This window comes from Malus domestica, chromosome 16 (genome assembly GCF_042453785.1).
Source record: "Malus domestica chromosome 16, GDT2T_hap1".
NCBI lineage: Eukaryota > Viridiplantae > Streptophyta > Magnoliopsida > Rosales > Rosaceae > Malus > Malus domestica.
The window spans coordinates 1,241,275-1,258,551 of NC_091676.1; the positions used below are offsets into that span (position 1 = coordinate 1,241,275).

General features: G+C 40.3%; 3 protein-coding genes across 3 annotated transcripts; all 3 read left to right on the forward strand.

Annotated features, from left to right (window-relative positions):
* The first annotated feature begins 232 nt into the window (after positions 1-232).
* On the forward strand, positions 233-4,527 carry LOC103444578 (microtubule-associated protein 70-1). Its single transcript, XM_008383529.4, has 11 exons — positions 233-896; positions 1,009-1,094; positions 1,551-1,616; positions 1,731-1,901; positions 1,984-2,154; positions 2,313-2,468; positions 2,563-2,709; positions 2,821-2,892; positions 2,981-3,499; positions 3,582-3,769; positions 3,958-4,527. Exons 1-11 carry the CDS (start codon positions 653-655, stop codon positions 3,995-3,997), a joined length of 1,860 nt encoding a protein of 619 aa, XP_008381751.1. The 5' UTR covers positions 233-652; the 3' UTR covers positions 3,998-4,527.
* A 1,964-nt stretch (positions 4,528-6,491) lies between these two features.
* Positions 6,492-11,014, forward strand: LOC103444577 (cleavage and polyadenylation specificity factor subunit 3-II). The gene is made up of 13 exons (XM_008383528.4): positions 6,492-6,613; positions 6,715-6,901; positions 6,990-7,062; positions 7,143-7,260; positions 7,365-7,438; positions 7,572-7,708; positions 7,892-7,955; positions 8,208-8,273; positions 8,412-8,481; positions 8,767-8,871; positions 9,201-9,342; positions 9,462-9,558; positions 9,710-11,014. Exons 1-13 carry the CDS (start codon positions 6,589-6,591, stop codon positions 10,541-10,543), a joined length of 1,992 nt encoding a protein of 663 aa, XP_008381750.1. The 5' UTR covers positions 6,492-6,588; the 3' UTR covers positions 10,544-11,014.
* Positions 11,015-12,124: 1,110 nt separating this feature from the next.
* On the forward strand, positions 12,125-15,135 carry LOC103444576 (E3 ubiquitin protein ligase RIE1). The gene is made up of 5 exons (XM_008383527.4): positions 12,125-12,978; positions 13,685-13,804; positions 14,098-14,230; positions 14,332-14,487; positions 14,672-15,135. Exons 1-5 carry the CDS (start codon positions 12,434-12,436, stop codon positions 14,831-14,833), a joined length of 1,116 nt encoding a protein of 371 aa, XP_008381749.2. The 5' UTR covers positions 12,125-12,433; the 3' UTR covers positions 14,834-15,135.
* Positions 15,136-17,277: the final 2,142 nt, after the last annotated feature.

Sequence of the window (17,277 nt, forward strand, 5' to 3'; positions counted from 1 at the left end):
TCAAATATTATTAACAGTTCCAAACAAGTTTACTTAATAATACTGAGAGATTCAAAGGATTGTCGTCGGATTATCTTTGTGAGCATCTGAAGATTTTTCAATTATATTTGTTTATAGTATTTTGTACGATTAGAAATTATTATAATTTTTTTATTTAAAATTAAATATAAACAGTATGTGATAAAAATTAATTGCATAATATATGATGAATATATGTGATTGAAAGATTTTCGAGATGATGAAAGAGAGGATCCTCTCACCCGAGAGAGAGAGAGTCATGACTGCAGTATCAGTGTCTGCTTAACAGCCAAGCGTCCCTTCCCCACTCCCTCCCCAGCTTCCTTTATTTAATTAATCTGAAATTAAATCTAATCTCTTTCTCTCTTTCTCTCTTTCTCTCTCCTCTCCACAACCAGATTTAAATCACAATCTAGAGAGAGAAAATCAAACCCAAAGAGCAAAACCCACTCCCTTTCTCTATCTAAAAAAATCACATCATTTTTTGCAAAGCTCCAACACTCTCTCGTTCTATCCTCCTCTCTCTCTGTACATCTGCGCCTCTGTGTATTTTGTCTGCGATTTGAAACCCTAGGCATTTCGGATCCCGAGCTACATTTGGATGTGAAGGAGCGTGCGCCACTCAGATCGGGCTATGGAGGAGTTTTCCGGCGACGGAGGTTTGACTCCGATGACGGATTACAGTAACGGACCGGTTCACGGCGCTACGCCGACACCGCCGCCGCTGACGGTGTCCGGATCGTTCAAGGAGGGGAAGAGCTCCTCGCGGAGGAGAGGATTCAGGAAACCGAGTATGGATGGCGACGAGTTGATAAACCTCTTGCACGGCTCGGATCCGGTCAAGGTCGAGCTCAATCGGCTCGAGAATGAAGTCAGAGGTGCGAATGCGGCTCGATCCGCTGCTTTTCTCGAGATTTGCAGTCGGTTTTCCCCTAGATTCCTGGTGTCGTTTTGCCGTTTTTTACTGTCGTTTTTGTGTGTGTTTTGCAGATAAGGACCGGGAGCTAGGAGAGGCACAGGCTCAGATCAAGGCTCTCAAGCTCTCTGATAGAGCCAGAGAAAAAGCTTGTGAAGAGGTTATTTTCGTCATTTTATATTACTCTGATTTTTCCTTGGTGTGCGTACAACTATTATGTTTAAACATTGGCTTAGTCTTAATTTTTCCTTAATTGTAGAACATTACATTTAGCCCAATATTTCCCTTCAATTTTGTGGTATATGTATTGGAAATTTTCGGAGTAGACGACTTAGATTAATTACTACGGTTAATATGGAATCTAAGTTCTATTAACTGATGGGCAATGGTTACTTTATTATTTGGATCCCATTTCTGGAGTACTACTTGTTCTTCCTGCTATAACTTTCATATTAGTTGCCTATTCAGAAATTAACATGTTTTCATTCCCTTTTTGGTTCTGGGGTAAATGCATTTTAATTCGAGTGAAGTTATGGTAATCGCGTTGGCAATTATAAATATGTCGCCGAAATGGTTGCTGAATTTTGTTCTTGTCTATGTTTTTGTTACATTGCAGCTCACTGATGAGCTGTCAAAGGTGGAAGAAAAGCTGAAGTTAACTGAATCACTTCTAGAAAGCAAAGTATGATTTGAATCTGAATCTTTTCTTAATTTTTTTTTTTAAGTGTTGCTAACTTTGGTTTCTATTATGTATGCTTGTTATCACAATTCTACATCGCCAAAAAATGTTTTGCAGAATCTTGAAATAAAGAAAATCAATGATGAGAAGAAAGCTTCCATGGCTGCTCAGTTCGCAGCTGAAGCTACTCTACGGAGGGTTCATGCTGCTCAAAAGGATGATGATATGCCTCCGATTGAAGCCATTCTTGCACCTCTGGAGGCTGAGCTAAAGCTTGCCCGGCAAGAGGTACATTCTCTCTTACCCGAGGAGAACACGATTCATGTGGTACTTGTAGGTGTAATTGATTAGTTATATTTAATTCTTACAGATTGCGAAGCTTCAAGATGATAACAAAGCTCTGGATCGCCTTACCAAATCAAAAGAAGCAGCTTTACTTGAGGCCGAGAGGACTGTTCAGGTTGCCTTGGCTAAGGCCTCCATGGTGGATGACCTTCAAAATAAAAACCAAGAGTTGATGAAACAGATAGAAATTTGTCAGGTAGTGCAAGATAATGCATGATATTTCCTTTTTAAAGTGGATTAGACATTTTTTTTTCCTTTTGGGAGCAGTGTTTGGAATTGTATAATTGTAGTTTCACACTCTCGTTGTTTGACTAGTATGATTTATTTGGTATTTCTGCTGCTTCTGTGTGCTAGGAAGAAAATAAGATTTTAGACAAGATGCATAGACAAAAGGTTGCTGAGGTTGAAAAGCTTACTCAGACTGTGCGGGAGTTGGAAGAGGCTGTTCTTGCTGGTGGTGCAGCGGCAAATGCTGTGAGGGATTATCAGCGGAAGTTTCAGGAGATGAATGTAATACGCCAAACATATTTAAATGCTCAATTTACCTGTAATATGCAGTTGAAAGCATTCTTAAGATTTAAGAGGTTTGGGTTTTCTTTCTCAGGAGGAAAGAAAAACTCTAGACCGGGAGTTGGCCCGTGCAAAAGTAACAGCAAATAGAGTAGCTGTAGTGGTAGCAAATGAGTGGAAAGACGCTAATGACAAAGTGATGCCTGTAAAACAGTGGCTGGAGGAACGGAGATTCTTGCAGGTAGTGTTTTCTATCTTCCTTTTGGGGTTAGCTTTTGGCTTCTTACTGGCTTTCTGAATTCTGTGTATGGCTTCCACCATTTACCATAATGACCAAACTGTGTTCTTACAGGGAGAAATGCAGCAACTTCGTGACAAGCTTGCCATAACTGAGCGAGCTGCCAAGTCTGAAGCTCAATTGAAAGTAATAATCTGGTTCTGCAACCAATTCCAAATCTGTTTTCAGTTTAAATTTGGGGTGTTATGTATAGTAAAAGTTCTCTCTCTAACAGGAAAAATATCATATGCGACTTAAAGTGCTTGAGGAGAGTGTGAGAGGTAACAGTCTTAACCGCAGTACAGCAGAGGGAAGAAGTACAAGCAATGGACCCTCTCGACGTCAGTCCCTGGGTGGGGCTGATAACCCTCCAAAATTAACTTCCAATGGCTTTTTATCCAAGAGAGCTCCTGTCAGGTCTTTGACCTCCAGCACCAGTTCAGTGTTAAAGCATGCTAAGGGCACATCAAAATCATTTGATGGTGGTACAAGATCATTGGACAGGGGTAAGGTTAACTTGAATGGTACAGGCCCCAGTTTCTCCGTCAACCAATCTTGTGAGGGTACAAAGGATGGCGAAGCACAAAATAACTGGAAGGGAAATTCAGATGATAAGCCTGAGTTCTCAACAGTGGATACAGAGGATAGTGTCCCAGGGGTTTTGTATGATTTGTTGCAGAAAGAGGTTGTGGCTTTGAGGAAAGCTGGTCACGAGAAAGATCAAAGCCTGAAAGACAAGGATGACGCTATTGAGGTCGGTACTCTTTTCTATCAGTCTCCTAGTTCTGTAATGTACACTCTTGGTCAAGTGTTTGGTTATGATTATCGTCTTTCAGATGTTAGCCAAGAAGGTAGATACCTTGACTAAAGCAATGGAGGTTGAAGCAAAGAAAATGAGAAGAGAAGTTGCTGTCATGGAGAAGGAGGTAGCTGCCATGCGTGTGGACAAAGAACATGAGAATAGGGCCAAGCGGTTTGGTCATACTAAAAGTTCCGTCAGCAGTGCTCAGGTGCTCTCTGGAAGGTACTTAATTTCAATCGCTTACCACCTGTGGTGTCTCAGATCACATTAGTTGTTCGGTAACTTTGGTTGTACCATTGAAGATATGCCATTTGCTTCGGTTGAAGCAAAGAAAATGATAGTGTTGTCTCTGTTGTGATTATTGGTCTCACCAAACTCGTAGAGATTTACATGTTTCACATACGGTGCAGGGGTCTCGCACGAAGTGGGTTAACACGCAGCACCCAATGACAAAAATCCAAATTTGCAGCTGCAGAAAGGCATTAATCCTCAGAGGCCTTGTTGTTCCTCCGTCGTTTTTCCACTTTTTAATTTTATTTTATCCTGTCCCTTCCCCCCTACTGCGATTGATTATAAGATAGTAGCTGGCATGCCGATGAAACTGTGTTCACCAAAAGCTGGTAAAGGAGAGCAACCTCAGAGAAAGAAGTTGTCGGAATGCCTGCCTCTGACGTAGATTGTTATTCCCGTGCTTGTTAGAGAGAGGAGCATAAGAAAAGAGAAAGGGAAGAAGAAGATTATTGACTTTTGGGCTAACCTACCGTTTGTGGCGTCGTCTCGTGAGTGGGCAATGGTTGTGTTGTATAGGTAGCTTATTGGGTTTTGTTACGTTGTTGTATGTTTTGCAGTTTATATTTGTAATTGCAGAAGCTAGTGTGATTGCTGTTGGTTAAGGGCTTTGTTAATATTCTTGTAACCAGATCAAGATTAGATCTTTTGTTGCTTGTGTTACTTCATCTATACTCCACTGTTGGTTTATATCTCTCTATCTCTCTATCTCTCTATCTTGTAGACATGTTAAAAGTTCTTGGACACTCTTAGTCTTACCTTACGAGCGGATTTTTGAGGGACGGATCTACCGGTATGTCTTTAACGATTGAGTTTTGGTTTCACCACGCAAATGAATTTGGACACTCTCCGAACCTTGGTGTCCAAATTTGGGCACTTAGTTTGTAAAAAGAGAAAGTGGAGCCCTTAGGCCATCTCCAACTGATCCGGTCAAAGGGTTATGGGGTTAAAAATAGATTGAAATTACATGAAAATCGTCTTCAACCCAGGGTTAGGCCAAATGGCTCGTGGGCCTCACCAGGCCAAAAATGTGAAATTCGGCCAACCGATTGGCCCAAACTAGCCAACCAGCCCCGGGCCGGCCTAATAATTCAAATCCAATGGCTACTTGGCTTCAGCATGACGTTAGCTAGCAACGGCTATCTGAAGCCAGGTGACCGTTGGATTTGAATTTTTTTTTTGTTTGGGGACAAAATTTTAAAAATAAAAAATTCTAATTTTTTTTCTATAACTACCTAAGTCATTAAACTTAAACTACATTAAACAACACAATCTCCACCCTAGTACTAATTGGGGGAGTTATTCAAACATAAACAACATTAAAAAAAAACATTCATACAACCAATTACATCTTGACACATGGCACTCGAAATCCTATTTGAAAAATTATTGAGATTACATATCGACAAGAAATCTGGAGAGTTACTCACATATCAACACGTGGTGCTCGAAATCCTATCCGAACAATTATTGAGATTATGTATTGACAAGAAATCTTGAGAGTTACTCACTTTAGCGACACATGTTACTCAAAATCATATCCGAAAAATTATTGAGATTACATCTCGAAAAATTATTGAGGTAGTTTAATTTAAGTAACTATATTAATTTAATTAAAATAATAAATTATGTTTGGCCTATGATCCTTTGGTCCTTTTGGTTCGAGATGGTTTTTTGTCACAGGGCTATGTTTGGCCTTATGACCCTTTGGCCCCATCGGTTGGAGATGGTAAGAAATATGGCTTGACACTGTTCATTAAAATATTCATTTATTGGAGGGCTATAGGGTTAAAGGGAGCCATTTAGCCATCTTTCAGATGGAGATGGTCTTAGTTTGTGTGAGGAGGGTTGGGGGCCATTAGATGTAATTTGAGTGATCTGAATTGCCTTGTCCTTGGACACTTCATAGGTCCATGCAAATGGGCCCCAACTTTGCCGAAAGGGCAACATATAGCTTAAACTAAGATGATCGGTTGTATAGGCATATTTTCCAGTCATTGAAGATGATTGAATATCTAGGTTAGACCAGTTGGTCAAAAGTAGTATATGCATTGGTTAAGAGTAGTTTATGCATTCCTTTCCGCTAAAGTAATTTAAATTTTCAACAAAACAAAAAAAGAATTAGAGTAATTTATTTGAAATGTTGCCTTGTGCAAGAAAAGTCAAGAGGAAATTGTAGCAATGATCATTCAACTAAAAATTCATGACTAGTGGTTATTTAACTCATCAAAACATGCAGTTATGGTCATTTTAGTCAACTCCGTTATAGTTTCCGTCAAAATAAGTCTGGTGCCTCACACATGAGGCTGAATCCAATCGTAGCAAGGGTTCCTCAACTTTAACCCAATTATAGCAGTGGTCCTTCAACATGAGTCATTTTGATGAAATTCTGACGGAGTTTACGAGAAGGACCATAAATGCACGTTTTGATGAGTTAAGAGATCAATGATCATGAATTTTTAGTTTATGGACCATTGCTTCAATTATGTTAAAATTGAGAAACCATTTCTATAATTTTCTCAAAAGTCAAACACCAAAACTCAAAAGCAGCTCCACCGAGAAAAATAAAAATCGGTGTGTATTTTCATAAGTGGGCTTGGGTGTCTAACTTTAGTGGGCCTCCGGCTATAAAAGCCCGTAATTGTATACATATTTCGTTGTTTTCCGGCTATTTTTATTTACACTCACCACGAAACGAATCAATCGCCCGCCCAGAACTGAAAAGCGCGCCAAGAACCCGCGCATAACTTCTCATGGCCATCGACTCTCTCGTCCTCGGTAGTTCTACCCCTCCACCTTCTTCCCCAATACTCTCTCTGCATTTTCTTTATTCTGTTAATATTTTTTTGCCCTAAAATTGAATCTTCTGATGTACTCAGGCGCCGGGCAAGAGGTCGGTAAGAGCTGCGTGGTGGTGACAATCAATGGGAAACGAATCATGTTCGACTGCGGAATGCACATGGGCTATCTCGACCACCGCCGCTACCCCGATTTCTCTCGCATTCCCAAATCGCAGAACGAGTCGAACTTCGATCACTCCATTACTTGCATCATCATCACCCACTTGTAAGAACTCAAATTTATTTTTATAATTATTGATGGTTTATTCGAGTTAGCTCAGTATTTGTTGATTTTTTGCAATTGGGTGACGCAGTCACTTAGATCACGTTGGGGCTCTTCCTTACTTCACCGAGGTCTGCGGTTATCAGGGTCCAATTTACATGACGGTAAGGTGCTCGATGAAATGTCTCCGTGAATTCATATTTTGGTGGTGGTGTTGTAATGATTTTTCGTGATTGTGCTGCAGTATCCGACAAAGGCACTGTCTCCTATAATGTTGGAGGACTATCGAAAAGTGATGGTGGAGCGAAGGGGTGAGGAAGAGCAGTTTTCGTCTCATCACATTGCCGAGTGCATGAAGAAAGGTACATAACCTTTTCATATAATTTTGTAGTAAGTTCCTTGAACATTGGAACCGATTCATGTTTTTGTTGTTCGGGGGTGTTTTCTGTATGGCTCCTCAATGCAGTAATACCTGTGGATCTGAAGCAGACAGTGCAGGTTGATAAAGACCTTCAAATCCGTGCATACTATGCAGGACATGTAAGGCTTGTTTATCTCTCATATTGAATGCATTGTGTCTTGATAGCCATGTTTTCGTGCACCGCAACTGAATTATACCTCTACTATTTGATGTGTCATTCCTTGAGTCCTAATAACTTATTATATTTCTAAGGTTCTTGGAGCGGCAATGTTTTACGCAAAGGTGGGAGACGCCACTATGGTGTACACAGGAGACTATAATATGACACCAGATAGGCATCTTGGAGCAGCTCAAATTGACCGACTAAATTTGGACCTTCTTATTTCAGAGTATGGGATGTCTTTCTTTTGTATATTGTTTGGACTTTGCACCTCAACAATTGTTGCACATTCAACTTTTTCTTTGATCTCCTTTGTTGACGAACTTAGGGTACAAAACTTATGCTGCATGAAATTTTTGTTTCCCGTGGACTTGCTTATAAGTAGGCTTCTCCTAATATTTTCCTGTCACAGATCCACGTATGCAACAACCATACGCGATTCAAAATATGCCCGGGAAAGAGAATTTCTCAGAGCTGTAAGTAAATGATAAAGTAGAAGTGTCAACAGTTCATGTTATGGTTTTAACTTGAATTACGAGAGTCATAATAATCAAACTATCGGTCCTTTGATATGCAACTCCTTGCTTTAAGCATCAATTTGCATACATGTTTTCATGCATGCATTCATTTGTAAAACCTGGTGGCAGTCAAAATTGGATACAAAAGTTTTCTTGCGTTTGTCCCTTAAAGGCAGTTTTGCTGGTTATTTTTAATGTAATTTAATTCAGGTTCATAAATGTGTTGCTGCCGGTGGAAAAGTTCTAATTCCAACTTTTGCTCTTGGAAGAGCTCAGGTATTATGCCACACCAATTCTAATTCTTTGTATCTTTATGTTTTATCTTGTTCTGTTTCTTTTTGTGCTAATGTTTTGGTAGCCAATGCTGAGCCCTGCTTGTGAAATTTGTTCGGAAAGTAATCTAATATTTTGTAGGAACTCTGTATCTTGTTGGAAGATTACTGGGAGCGCATGAATCTAAAGGTTCCTATTTACTTCTCAGCAGGTTTGCACTAGCTGCTGTTCTTTCCTCTCCACATCTATTAACTGTTTGCAGGAACTGTATGCTTTTCTGTCAAATGCTAATTTTCATCGCTTGCATAATTACATCAATTGGATTAGAATATTTTGAGACCTATACAAGGGGTAATTGAATCTTTGAGATGATTCTAGAAACCTATCGATGTGCCTGAAAATCTTTTACGGTTTCTCAATTTCTGGGAGTGCCTTCATTTTCCTATTGGTATATAGTGGTGTATCAAATTTCTACTGACGATGTTAATTCTTTCAGGTTTGACCCTTCAAGCCAATATGTATTATAAGATGCTTATCAGTTGGACCAGTCAGAAAGTCAAAGAAACGTACTCCACGCATAATGCCTTTGATTTTAAGAACGGTACTTTTTTTATCTGACTTGCTGAAAGATTAAAGTAGTAGTTTATGAGAAATCAAGATACGATGTTGTAACGTGTAATCGAAAAAAAGAAGATACAATCTTACTCTTTGGGATTGAAGCAGAACAGATTAAGAGTGAGTAATTTGTCAAGTACCAATATAAGATGTTCATGAAAAGGGGGAACTGCGCAGCACTATTATGCACATATAATCACTCTATATTTTAAGTAAACTTTACGAGAATTGATTCTGGAAAATATTATTCCATTGCTTGATATCTAATTGCTTAACGAGGCCTCCATCTTACTCTTATTGTTTTGAATGTTAAAGCTCACAAGTTCGACCGTTCGATGATGCATGCTCCTGGACCCTGTGTTCTGTTTGCGACACCAGGGATGATCAGTGGTGGCTTTTCACTTGAGGTTTTCAAGCACTGGGCTCCTTCGGCGATGAATCTTGTTACACTGCCCGGGTAATTGCCTCTTTCTGGTTCATATGTTTTAAATATCAAATTTTATGCTCAGATATCAGTACTAAACTTCTGGGTTGGAATTTGAACTTTTCAGTCATTGTTCCTCTTTTCTTTTCTAGGTATTGCGTGGCTGGAACCATAGGGCATAAATTGATGTCGGGAAAACCCACCAAAATTGATCTGGACAAGGACACACAAATTGATGTTCGATGCCAGGTTCACCTTTATATTCCTTGAGTTTCGATTTAAGTCCCGTTACAGAGTGTGATTATCTGCGTGCGAAAATCACTTTCTGGAGTGTTTGGCTTTTGATATTTTGATTGTTGCTTACATATACAAGTCTTATACATTCTTTTGGCGTTACCAGATTCATCAGTTGTCTTTCAGTCCTCACACAGACGCCAAAGGAATTATGGATCTTGTAAAATTTCTCTCCCCTAAGCACGTCATACTTGTTCATGGCGAGAAGCCGAGGATGGCGATTCTAAAAGGAAAAATCCAGTCGGAGCTGGGAATTCAGTGTTACGACCCTGCAAACAATGAGACCGTGTCAGTCCCATCAACCCACTACGCGAAAGCAGTAGCTTCCGACACGTTCATCCGAAGCTGTTCGAATCCAAACTTCAAGTTCTCGAAAAGAAGTTCAGAAGATGAACATGGTTTGAGTTTGGGAACCAGAAATTCGACTCCAGGACTGCAAGTAAGCGATGAGAGGGCAGCAGAAGGGGTTTTGGTTATGGAGAAAAGCAAAAAAACCAAGGTAGTACACCAAGAGGAGCTTATGCTTATGTTAGGAGAGAAAAAGCACCAAGTACAATTTGCTTATTGCTGCCCTGTTCAGACCGGCAACTTGAAAGAGGCCAAAAGCACTTCTGGAAACGACGATCAGCTTTGCAAATCTGAGAGATGCTCTCGGCTTCTCCGCAGATTATCTGCGAAACTTTCAAATGAGTTTTCTGAGGGGAACATCCAAGACTTTGAGGATCACCTTGAAGTGGCATCGTTTCGCGCATCCGTTTGCTTGAAGGAAAACTGCCCTCACAGACTACTGGATGGCCATGGCGTTCGGAATAAATCTGAAGAAGCAGTTTATTTCTGCTGCAGTTGGGCAATGGCAGATGAGAAGCTTGCATGGCAAGTCATTTCAATCTGTCAAAACTTCTCCATGCATGAGCAAAGCAAGGGGGCTTCTACTCTGTAGGCAGTCCCCGATGGTCGGAGACTTATTTACCCTTAGAATGTCACTGTGACAAGTCTCAAATTAATAATCTATTATAGTAGAATATTAAGCACACGACAGAGTGTTATTGGTTTGAGATCGTTTCAGATGGTGGCAGATCACGAGAGGAGCACGTGTGAAGAGAACAAACGTACGACACATCGTGCGCCGCTATCAGAGAACAAACCGCGTGTTGTCCAACCCTACCAGCACGTGGTGGTAGATCCTTTTGGAGACTTGCCTGGGTTGGATGCTGCAGCTGCTGCTTGCTTGGTTGACCAAGTTGACTTGTAGGTGGGTGAGTGGTAGGAAGCTAGTAGGTCTTTATATTTTTTTTTTATTTTTTTTTAGTACATCGATATTTTTACATTAAGGAAATGGGAGGTTCGGCTAATCATACGATAGGTAACCTAATTTGGTATCAAATTTATCATCCATGAGATTCGAACCTAAGAGCTCTTACTCTCAAGTAAAAAGGAATACTACCAGACCGTAATACTGAATGGCGAAAAGAAGTTAGTAGTTAGTTCCTTTATTTATCCGTTCAAAATATGAATATGTGTATGCATGTAGATCGCCTACATTTATTGGATGGGGTTTTACAGCAAAAATACATGAAAAGCATGAAGGTCATGAATTAACCACCTGTTTTTTGCTTCTTTATCAAATGGGAATTGTGTTCATAATTTTCAACCAAAAGAGCCACATGAAGGGCTGGTTTGGAGTTGCTTAAAAAAAATTTAAAAAGCAGCTTTTTAAAAAATTTGATATTAATGGGTGTAAAATAGTAGAAACAAAAGCAGTTCGCCCATGCTTCAAAAAAAAGTTTTTTTCTTCTTTTTTTATAAGAGGGAGGTGAATGATACCAATTAATAAGAAGAAAAAAATGATACCAATTAATAAAACTTTCATATTAAAAATCTTACATTTGTCTCTCTTTTTGCTTTTATTGTACTTTTTGTACAATAATTTACCAAATACTTACTTTTTCAACATTTATTTATTCTCACATGATAAGACCATCTCCAACTCTGGGCTAAAAGCCAAATTACCCCCCAAACACTCTCCAACCCATGCTAAAATTTTAGGCTAAATGCCAAATGCTATTTCTGGGCCAAATACCCCCAGCTTTCCCCCCGGGCTAAATGCGAAATGTTTATCGGAATTTAAATTTTTTTAGATTAAAATGTTCATAAAATTAATTTACAATAATCTACATATTTATTTTTTTAATAAAAATTGATTTAAGAAAAAAATTTAGGCTAATTTCATTCTTTAATAATTCCGGGCTAAAATTTTAGGGTAGAAGGGTTGGAGCAGAAAAGATGTTTCTGGGCTAAAAGCTAAATTTTCCGGGCTAAAAAATTTGGCTTTTAGCCCAAGGGTTGGAGATGGTCTAACAGAATTAGTTTTGAAAAAAATATAGCATATATGGAAAAAATAGAAAAAGTGTGATTCAAAAATAGAAAAAAAAAAAAGGAATTAAAATCTAGTGAAATTGAAATAGAGGGAAGAAGTTGATTTCAAACGGAGCGGTTAAGGGAGTCGTGGTGCGTTGGCATTTGGCGCAAAAAACAAACTCAACGACGGAGGACTCTATGTACGTAAAATTACCAAAAAAACCAGCAAAAACCTTCACCTGCCATTCAACAGCACAAGCACAGCGTCGTGGAGATTCTGAGACTTGGAGACCTCGCAGACTCTGGAAATTCCTAAATTATCCCTCACCTCGTCCATCTTTGTCAACTCACTCAATCCTACTCAATTCAGTCTGGACTCCACAAATTTGATTGAAATTATAAATTAATCGTCATGTCTTTCTTTTTCTCCCAATAGCAATCGCCAATTGAATTTCAATTTCCATCACAAAACATGGCGTCGGAATCTTCAGCTGCGGCGGCGGCGGAGGCCGAGTCACGTGCGCCGCTTCTTGTTTCGCGCCAGGGGAGCAGCGGCCGCGAGTCGTCCGACCTCGGCTCCCCGACCGCTCGGTCCGCCATGCTGGCGATGCTGCTGGGGCGGGCTACCGGGCGCAGGGGGCCGTCGATGCTAGTGCGGGAGACGGCGGCGCGGGAGCTGGACGAGCGGCGCGCCGACTGGGGGTACTCGAAGCCGGTCGTGGCTCTGGACATGATGTGGAACACGGCGTTCGTGGTGGTGTCCGTGGTGATGCTGTTTTGGACGAAGGACGAGCGGCCTAACACGCCGATCCGGCTGTGGATCTGCGGGTATGTGCTGCAGTGTATTGTGCACGTGGTGCTGGTGTGGGTGGAGTACCGGAGGAGGAATAATATTGCTCGGAGGCTTAGTAGGAGGAACCAGGAGGCCCAGCAGGAGGAGCACCAGGTCGATATCGATGCTGTTGATACCGACGATGAAGAAGCAGCCGGGGAATTGGCGAATTTCACTCGCTCCAGGTTCCATTTTTCTTGCTTTTTATTTTTTGAACAAAAAATATTATTTACGCTAAAAGAGAGTGGTAGTCAGGTTAGTAATAATGTGATTCAAATTTGCATTTGGCGAGAATCGAACATAAGACCACTCATTTACAACTGAAGTGAAGAGGAATACCACTAGATCGTAGTACCAAGTGACTACTAATTTTGTTAGAATTTATGGAGTTCAAATTGGACGGTAGAAAGCAGTTTAATTGACTAGTAATTCTGATTAATGGGCTGCTGTTTCATAATATTATGTATTAAATTGGAGATTAGTGAATATACTTAGACTACTTTATTTCCATCTGTTTGAAGAAATGGGATTGAAACTTGACCCAAAAGAAAGAAGAAGAAAGTTGAAAAAGCACCTTAAACTGGAAACTGGTGTCAAAGTTGATCAGTGCAAGTGAGGGTCCTATAACATTGTTTTAATCCCGCAGCTATGATGGCTTTGTTATGAAAACCCCAACTTAACTCGACCATCGAAACTCCAATCTAGACATAATTCATAATTCTCTCTAGTATTCATATTGTTTGGAAATGATGCAAGCAACATATGCATTCTTGTTCGATTTGACCGCTGTTATGATTGCTTTCTATGGTATTTGATTCCAGGCCCTAGCCTTATATGCAATTAGAGTTTTCATCATGTTTGCTGACCTATAAACTGTTTTATATGGCCTAGTGTCTCTAAACGATGCGAAACGGTGAATACAATGGTGTCATTTCTCTGGTGGATAGTTGGTTTCTATTGGGTAGTCTCTGGCGGTGAAGTTCTTCTGCAAAATGCTCCACATTTGTACTGGTATTTCTGTAATCCATCTATCGAGACTTGTTCCTTGACCTGAAAATATAGGCATCATGTGTGTTTGGCTGTGTTTATGGAGATATTTCCTTTTTTATGACTTGGTAATTTAATCTGTTTCAACAAATGGTTCTTTAGGAATTTATTAGTTTCACCAGAAGTGGAGTTATGACATTATAATGTTAGCGGTGAATACAGAAGCTGGAGGAAGGCATATCACGTCTAAAACCTTACTGTTAATTACTATAGTGACCGTCAACTTCTAACTGCTATATCTGCTTCTGAATTTACAGGTTGGCTGTGGTTTTTCTGGCATTTGATGTCTTTTTTGCCATCTTCTGTGTTGTCCTGGCATGTTTGATTGGAGTTGCTCTTTGTTGCTGTTTGCCATGCATCATTGCAATTCTTTACGCCGTTGCAGGACAGGTATGAAGAGAGAACCTGTAACTATGATTCCAAATTTTCTTGACAAAGTGGTGGAGTTGTCATTGCTTATTCTTGGCTATTTTTTTGGTGTGACAATGTAGGAAGGTGCGTCCGAAGCAGATCTCAGTATTCTGCCAAAATACAGGTTTCGAGTGAGCAGTGAGGAAAAACCTAGTGTTGGAGCTGGGAAAATGATTCCGGTAGAAACAAGCAGTGGGTACCTAGCAGTTGAGCGTGTTCTTTTATCTGAGGATGCGGTATGTTATGGCATTATGCATTGCAATTACATTTCGGTCATTAGTGAAAAAATCCATTTGTCCTACTTAGCAAGTCAGATATATGTCTACATATGCGTATTATATTATTGCATTTGCAACGTCTTAATTTCTGACGAATTAAATGCTTTAACGATTTATGGTTTTTCCGTTTAATTCTTTTCAGGAGTGTTGTATATGTCTCAGCCCGTATGAGGATGGGACAGAGCTTCATACGCTTCCCTGTAACCATCATTTCCACGCGACGTGCATTGTGAAATGGCTTAAAATGAATGCAACATGTCCTCTCTGCAAGTTCAACATTCTCAAGGGAAATGAACCGGTTTAAAGGATCGATGGGAAACTGCAAGTGCCGTATGTACAGAAACTGTGAAGTCTGCAAAGCTTTTTAAATAGTTTATTGATATGAATTACAGCATAGTAAACTGGACATCATTTTGTCTGTTTTCCGGCCATTTGGAGTCGCTTTTGATTCATTCAGTTTTTGTCCGTGCGGTTTCACGCCTGTGCAAAAAATGGGGATACAGGTAACAGGCTTCAAAATCTTGGTAATCTGTTACATTGGGTTCCTTTCCGAGCAAGGAAAAACGATTGTTTTGGATGTTTATGTATTCATGTTTGTTGTTCCGAGGTTGCCAAGAGTTCAACGATTGTTTTGCATATTTACACAAGCTGTGATTCTTGCTTGCTTCAGTCGAATCGACCCGTGCGATTCCTCCTCCTCCATTTTCCTGCAACTGCATTTCCGTGTCGGTGCAACTTTACGACTTCCAGAAGACCACAAGATGACACAGGAACCTTTTGTATAGTTCCCGGTAGCCCGGCGAACTAAATCTGAGTGCAGTGCGTGGCTACCCAGCGTGACATACCACAAAACAAACAGTGGAATTGATTGAATATGTCGTAGCACTGCGTAGACATAAAACCAAGCCAAACTCGCGTAATCCGCACAACAAATACCTATGTACGCTACTATATGCGCCACTGGAAGCCCTTGGCTTCCAAACTAGACCCGTAAAAGGGTTAGGTTTATCGGGATTGAGTCAGGTTTAATCCGACCCGTTAAGTTAACAGGTTATCCGAACTTAATCCGTTAAGCTAACGGATCTTCCGAACCTGACCCGTTAACCTAGCGGGTCACCTGTTTCACCCATTAACACCCATTAACAATTATTATTATTTTATTTTTTTTGCATAGAGTTTATTTTTTGTTGTTAAAATTTGATTGAAATTACTAAAACAACCTCAACTAACGGATCTAATGGGTTGACCCAAAGTGACCCGTTATTTAACGGGTTCACCCGTTAGCGATCCGACCCGACCCATTAACCATCCACTCAAATACTAATATTAACGGATCGGGTCGAATCGGGTTAACGGATCGGGTCCAAAATGCCAGGTCTAGTTCAACCAACCTTTACTAGCACTGCATGAGTTAAACCATTTTCTGCTTTGTTAATCTTTGTAGGAAAAAAACGTCTCACATGTGCAAGATAAAAAAGGAATGAAGGCTAACCGCTACGAGGTAGATTAGTGGTTTGGGGTGAATTTCAGAACCGTATTGTTGATCCCGATAACCAAGAAGCAGCTGAAATACCTTTATGCGTCTTCTTAGCCCTCGAAAGAGTAGATTGTCGTTGTTTTTCCACCAACTCGTCCTTTAAATGAAACAAGGAATAACGTTTTTTTATAATAGAAAAACATAATAGGCACCCAATTAAAAATAAACAACAACAACAACAAAGCCTTTTCCCACTAAGTGGGGTCGGCTATATGAATCCTAGAACGCCATTGCGCTCGGTTTGTGTCATGTCCTCCGTTAGATCCAAGTACTCTAAGCCTTTTCTTAGAGTCTCTTCCAAAGTTTTCCTAGGTCTTCCTCTACCCCTTCGGCCCTGAACCTCTGTCCCGTAGTCACATCTTCGAACCGGAGCGTCAGTCGGCCTTCTTTGCACATGTCCAAATCACCGGAACCGATTTTCTCTCATCTTTCCTTCAATTTCGGCTACTCCTACTTTACCTCAGATATCCTCATTCTCAATCTTATCCTTTCTCGTGTGCCCACACATCCCACGAAGCATCCTCATCTCTGCTACACCCATTTTGTGTACGTGTTGATGTTTCACCGCCCAACATTCTGTGCCATACAACATCGCTGGCCTTATTGCCGTCTTATAAAATTTTCCCTTGAGCTTCAGTGGCCTACGACGGTCACACAACATGCTGGATGCACTCTTACACTTCATCCATCCAGCTCGTATTCTATGGTTGAGATCTCCATCTAATTCTCCGTTCTCTTGTAAGATAGATCCTAGGTAGCGAAAACGGTCGCTTTTTGTGATCTTCGCTAAATTGCTCTGGTCATTAGTGTGGATAAGTATATAAATGGATAGAGATAGGAAAGCAAACACAAGATGTACGTGGTTCACCCAGATTGGCTATGTCCACGGAATAGAAGAGTTCTCATTAATTGTGAAGGGTTTACACAAGTACATAGGTTCAAGCTCTCCTTTAGTGAGTACAAGTGAATGATTTAGTACAAATGACATTAGAGTACAAATGACATTAGGAAATATTGTGGGAGAATGATCTCGTAATCACGAAACTTCTAAGTATCGGAGTGTGGTATCATCTTGACTTGCCTTATCTGTCTCATAGGTAGATGTGGAAGCTTCTCTGGAAGTACTCTTCCTCCATCCAGGGGTGGTATCTTTAACTGGTGGAGATGCACAAGGTAATGTATCAATTTCACTTTAAGCTTACTTGTAGTTT

Excerpts from the sequence above, each read along its gene's own strand:
- LOC103444578 (XM_008383529.4), top strand. The coding sequence starts at position 653 with ATGGAGGAGTTTTCCGGCGACGGAGGTTTGACTCCGATGACGGATTAC. Across the intron at positions 1,095-1,550 it reads GAGAAAAAGCTTGTGAAGAG|CTCACTGATGAGCTGTCAAA; the intron begins GTTATTTTCGTC and ends GTTACATTGCAG. Across the intron at positions 2,710-2,820 it reads AGGAACGGAGATTCTTGCAG|GGAGAAATGCAGCAACTTCG; the intron begins GTAGTGTTTTCT and ends GTGTTCTTACAG.
- LOC103444577 (XM_008383528.4), top strand. The coding sequence starts at position 6,589 with ATGGCCATCGACTCTCTCGTCCTCG. Across the intron at positions 7,956-8,207 it reads AAAGAGAATTTCTCAGAGCT|GTTCATAAATGTGTTGCTGC; the intron begins GTAAGTAAATGA and ends AATTTAATTCAG. Across the intron at positions 9,343-9,461 it reads AATCTTGTTACACTGCCCGG|GTATTGCGTGGCTGGAACCA; the intron begins GTAATTGCCTCT and ends TTTCTTTTCTAG.
- LOC103444576 (XM_008383527.4), top strand. The coding sequence starts at position 12,434 with ATGGCGTCGGAATCTTCAGCTGCGGCGGCGGCGGAGGCCGAGTCACGT. Across the intron at positions 12,979-13,684 it reads GCGAATTTCACTCGCTCCAG|TGTCTCTAAACGATGCGAAA; the intron begins GTTCCATTTTTC and ends TATATGGCCTAG. Across the intron at positions 14,488-14,671 it reads TTCTTTTATCTGAGGATGCG|GAGTGTTGTATATGTCTCAG; the intron begins GTATGTTATGGC and ends AATTCTTTTCAG.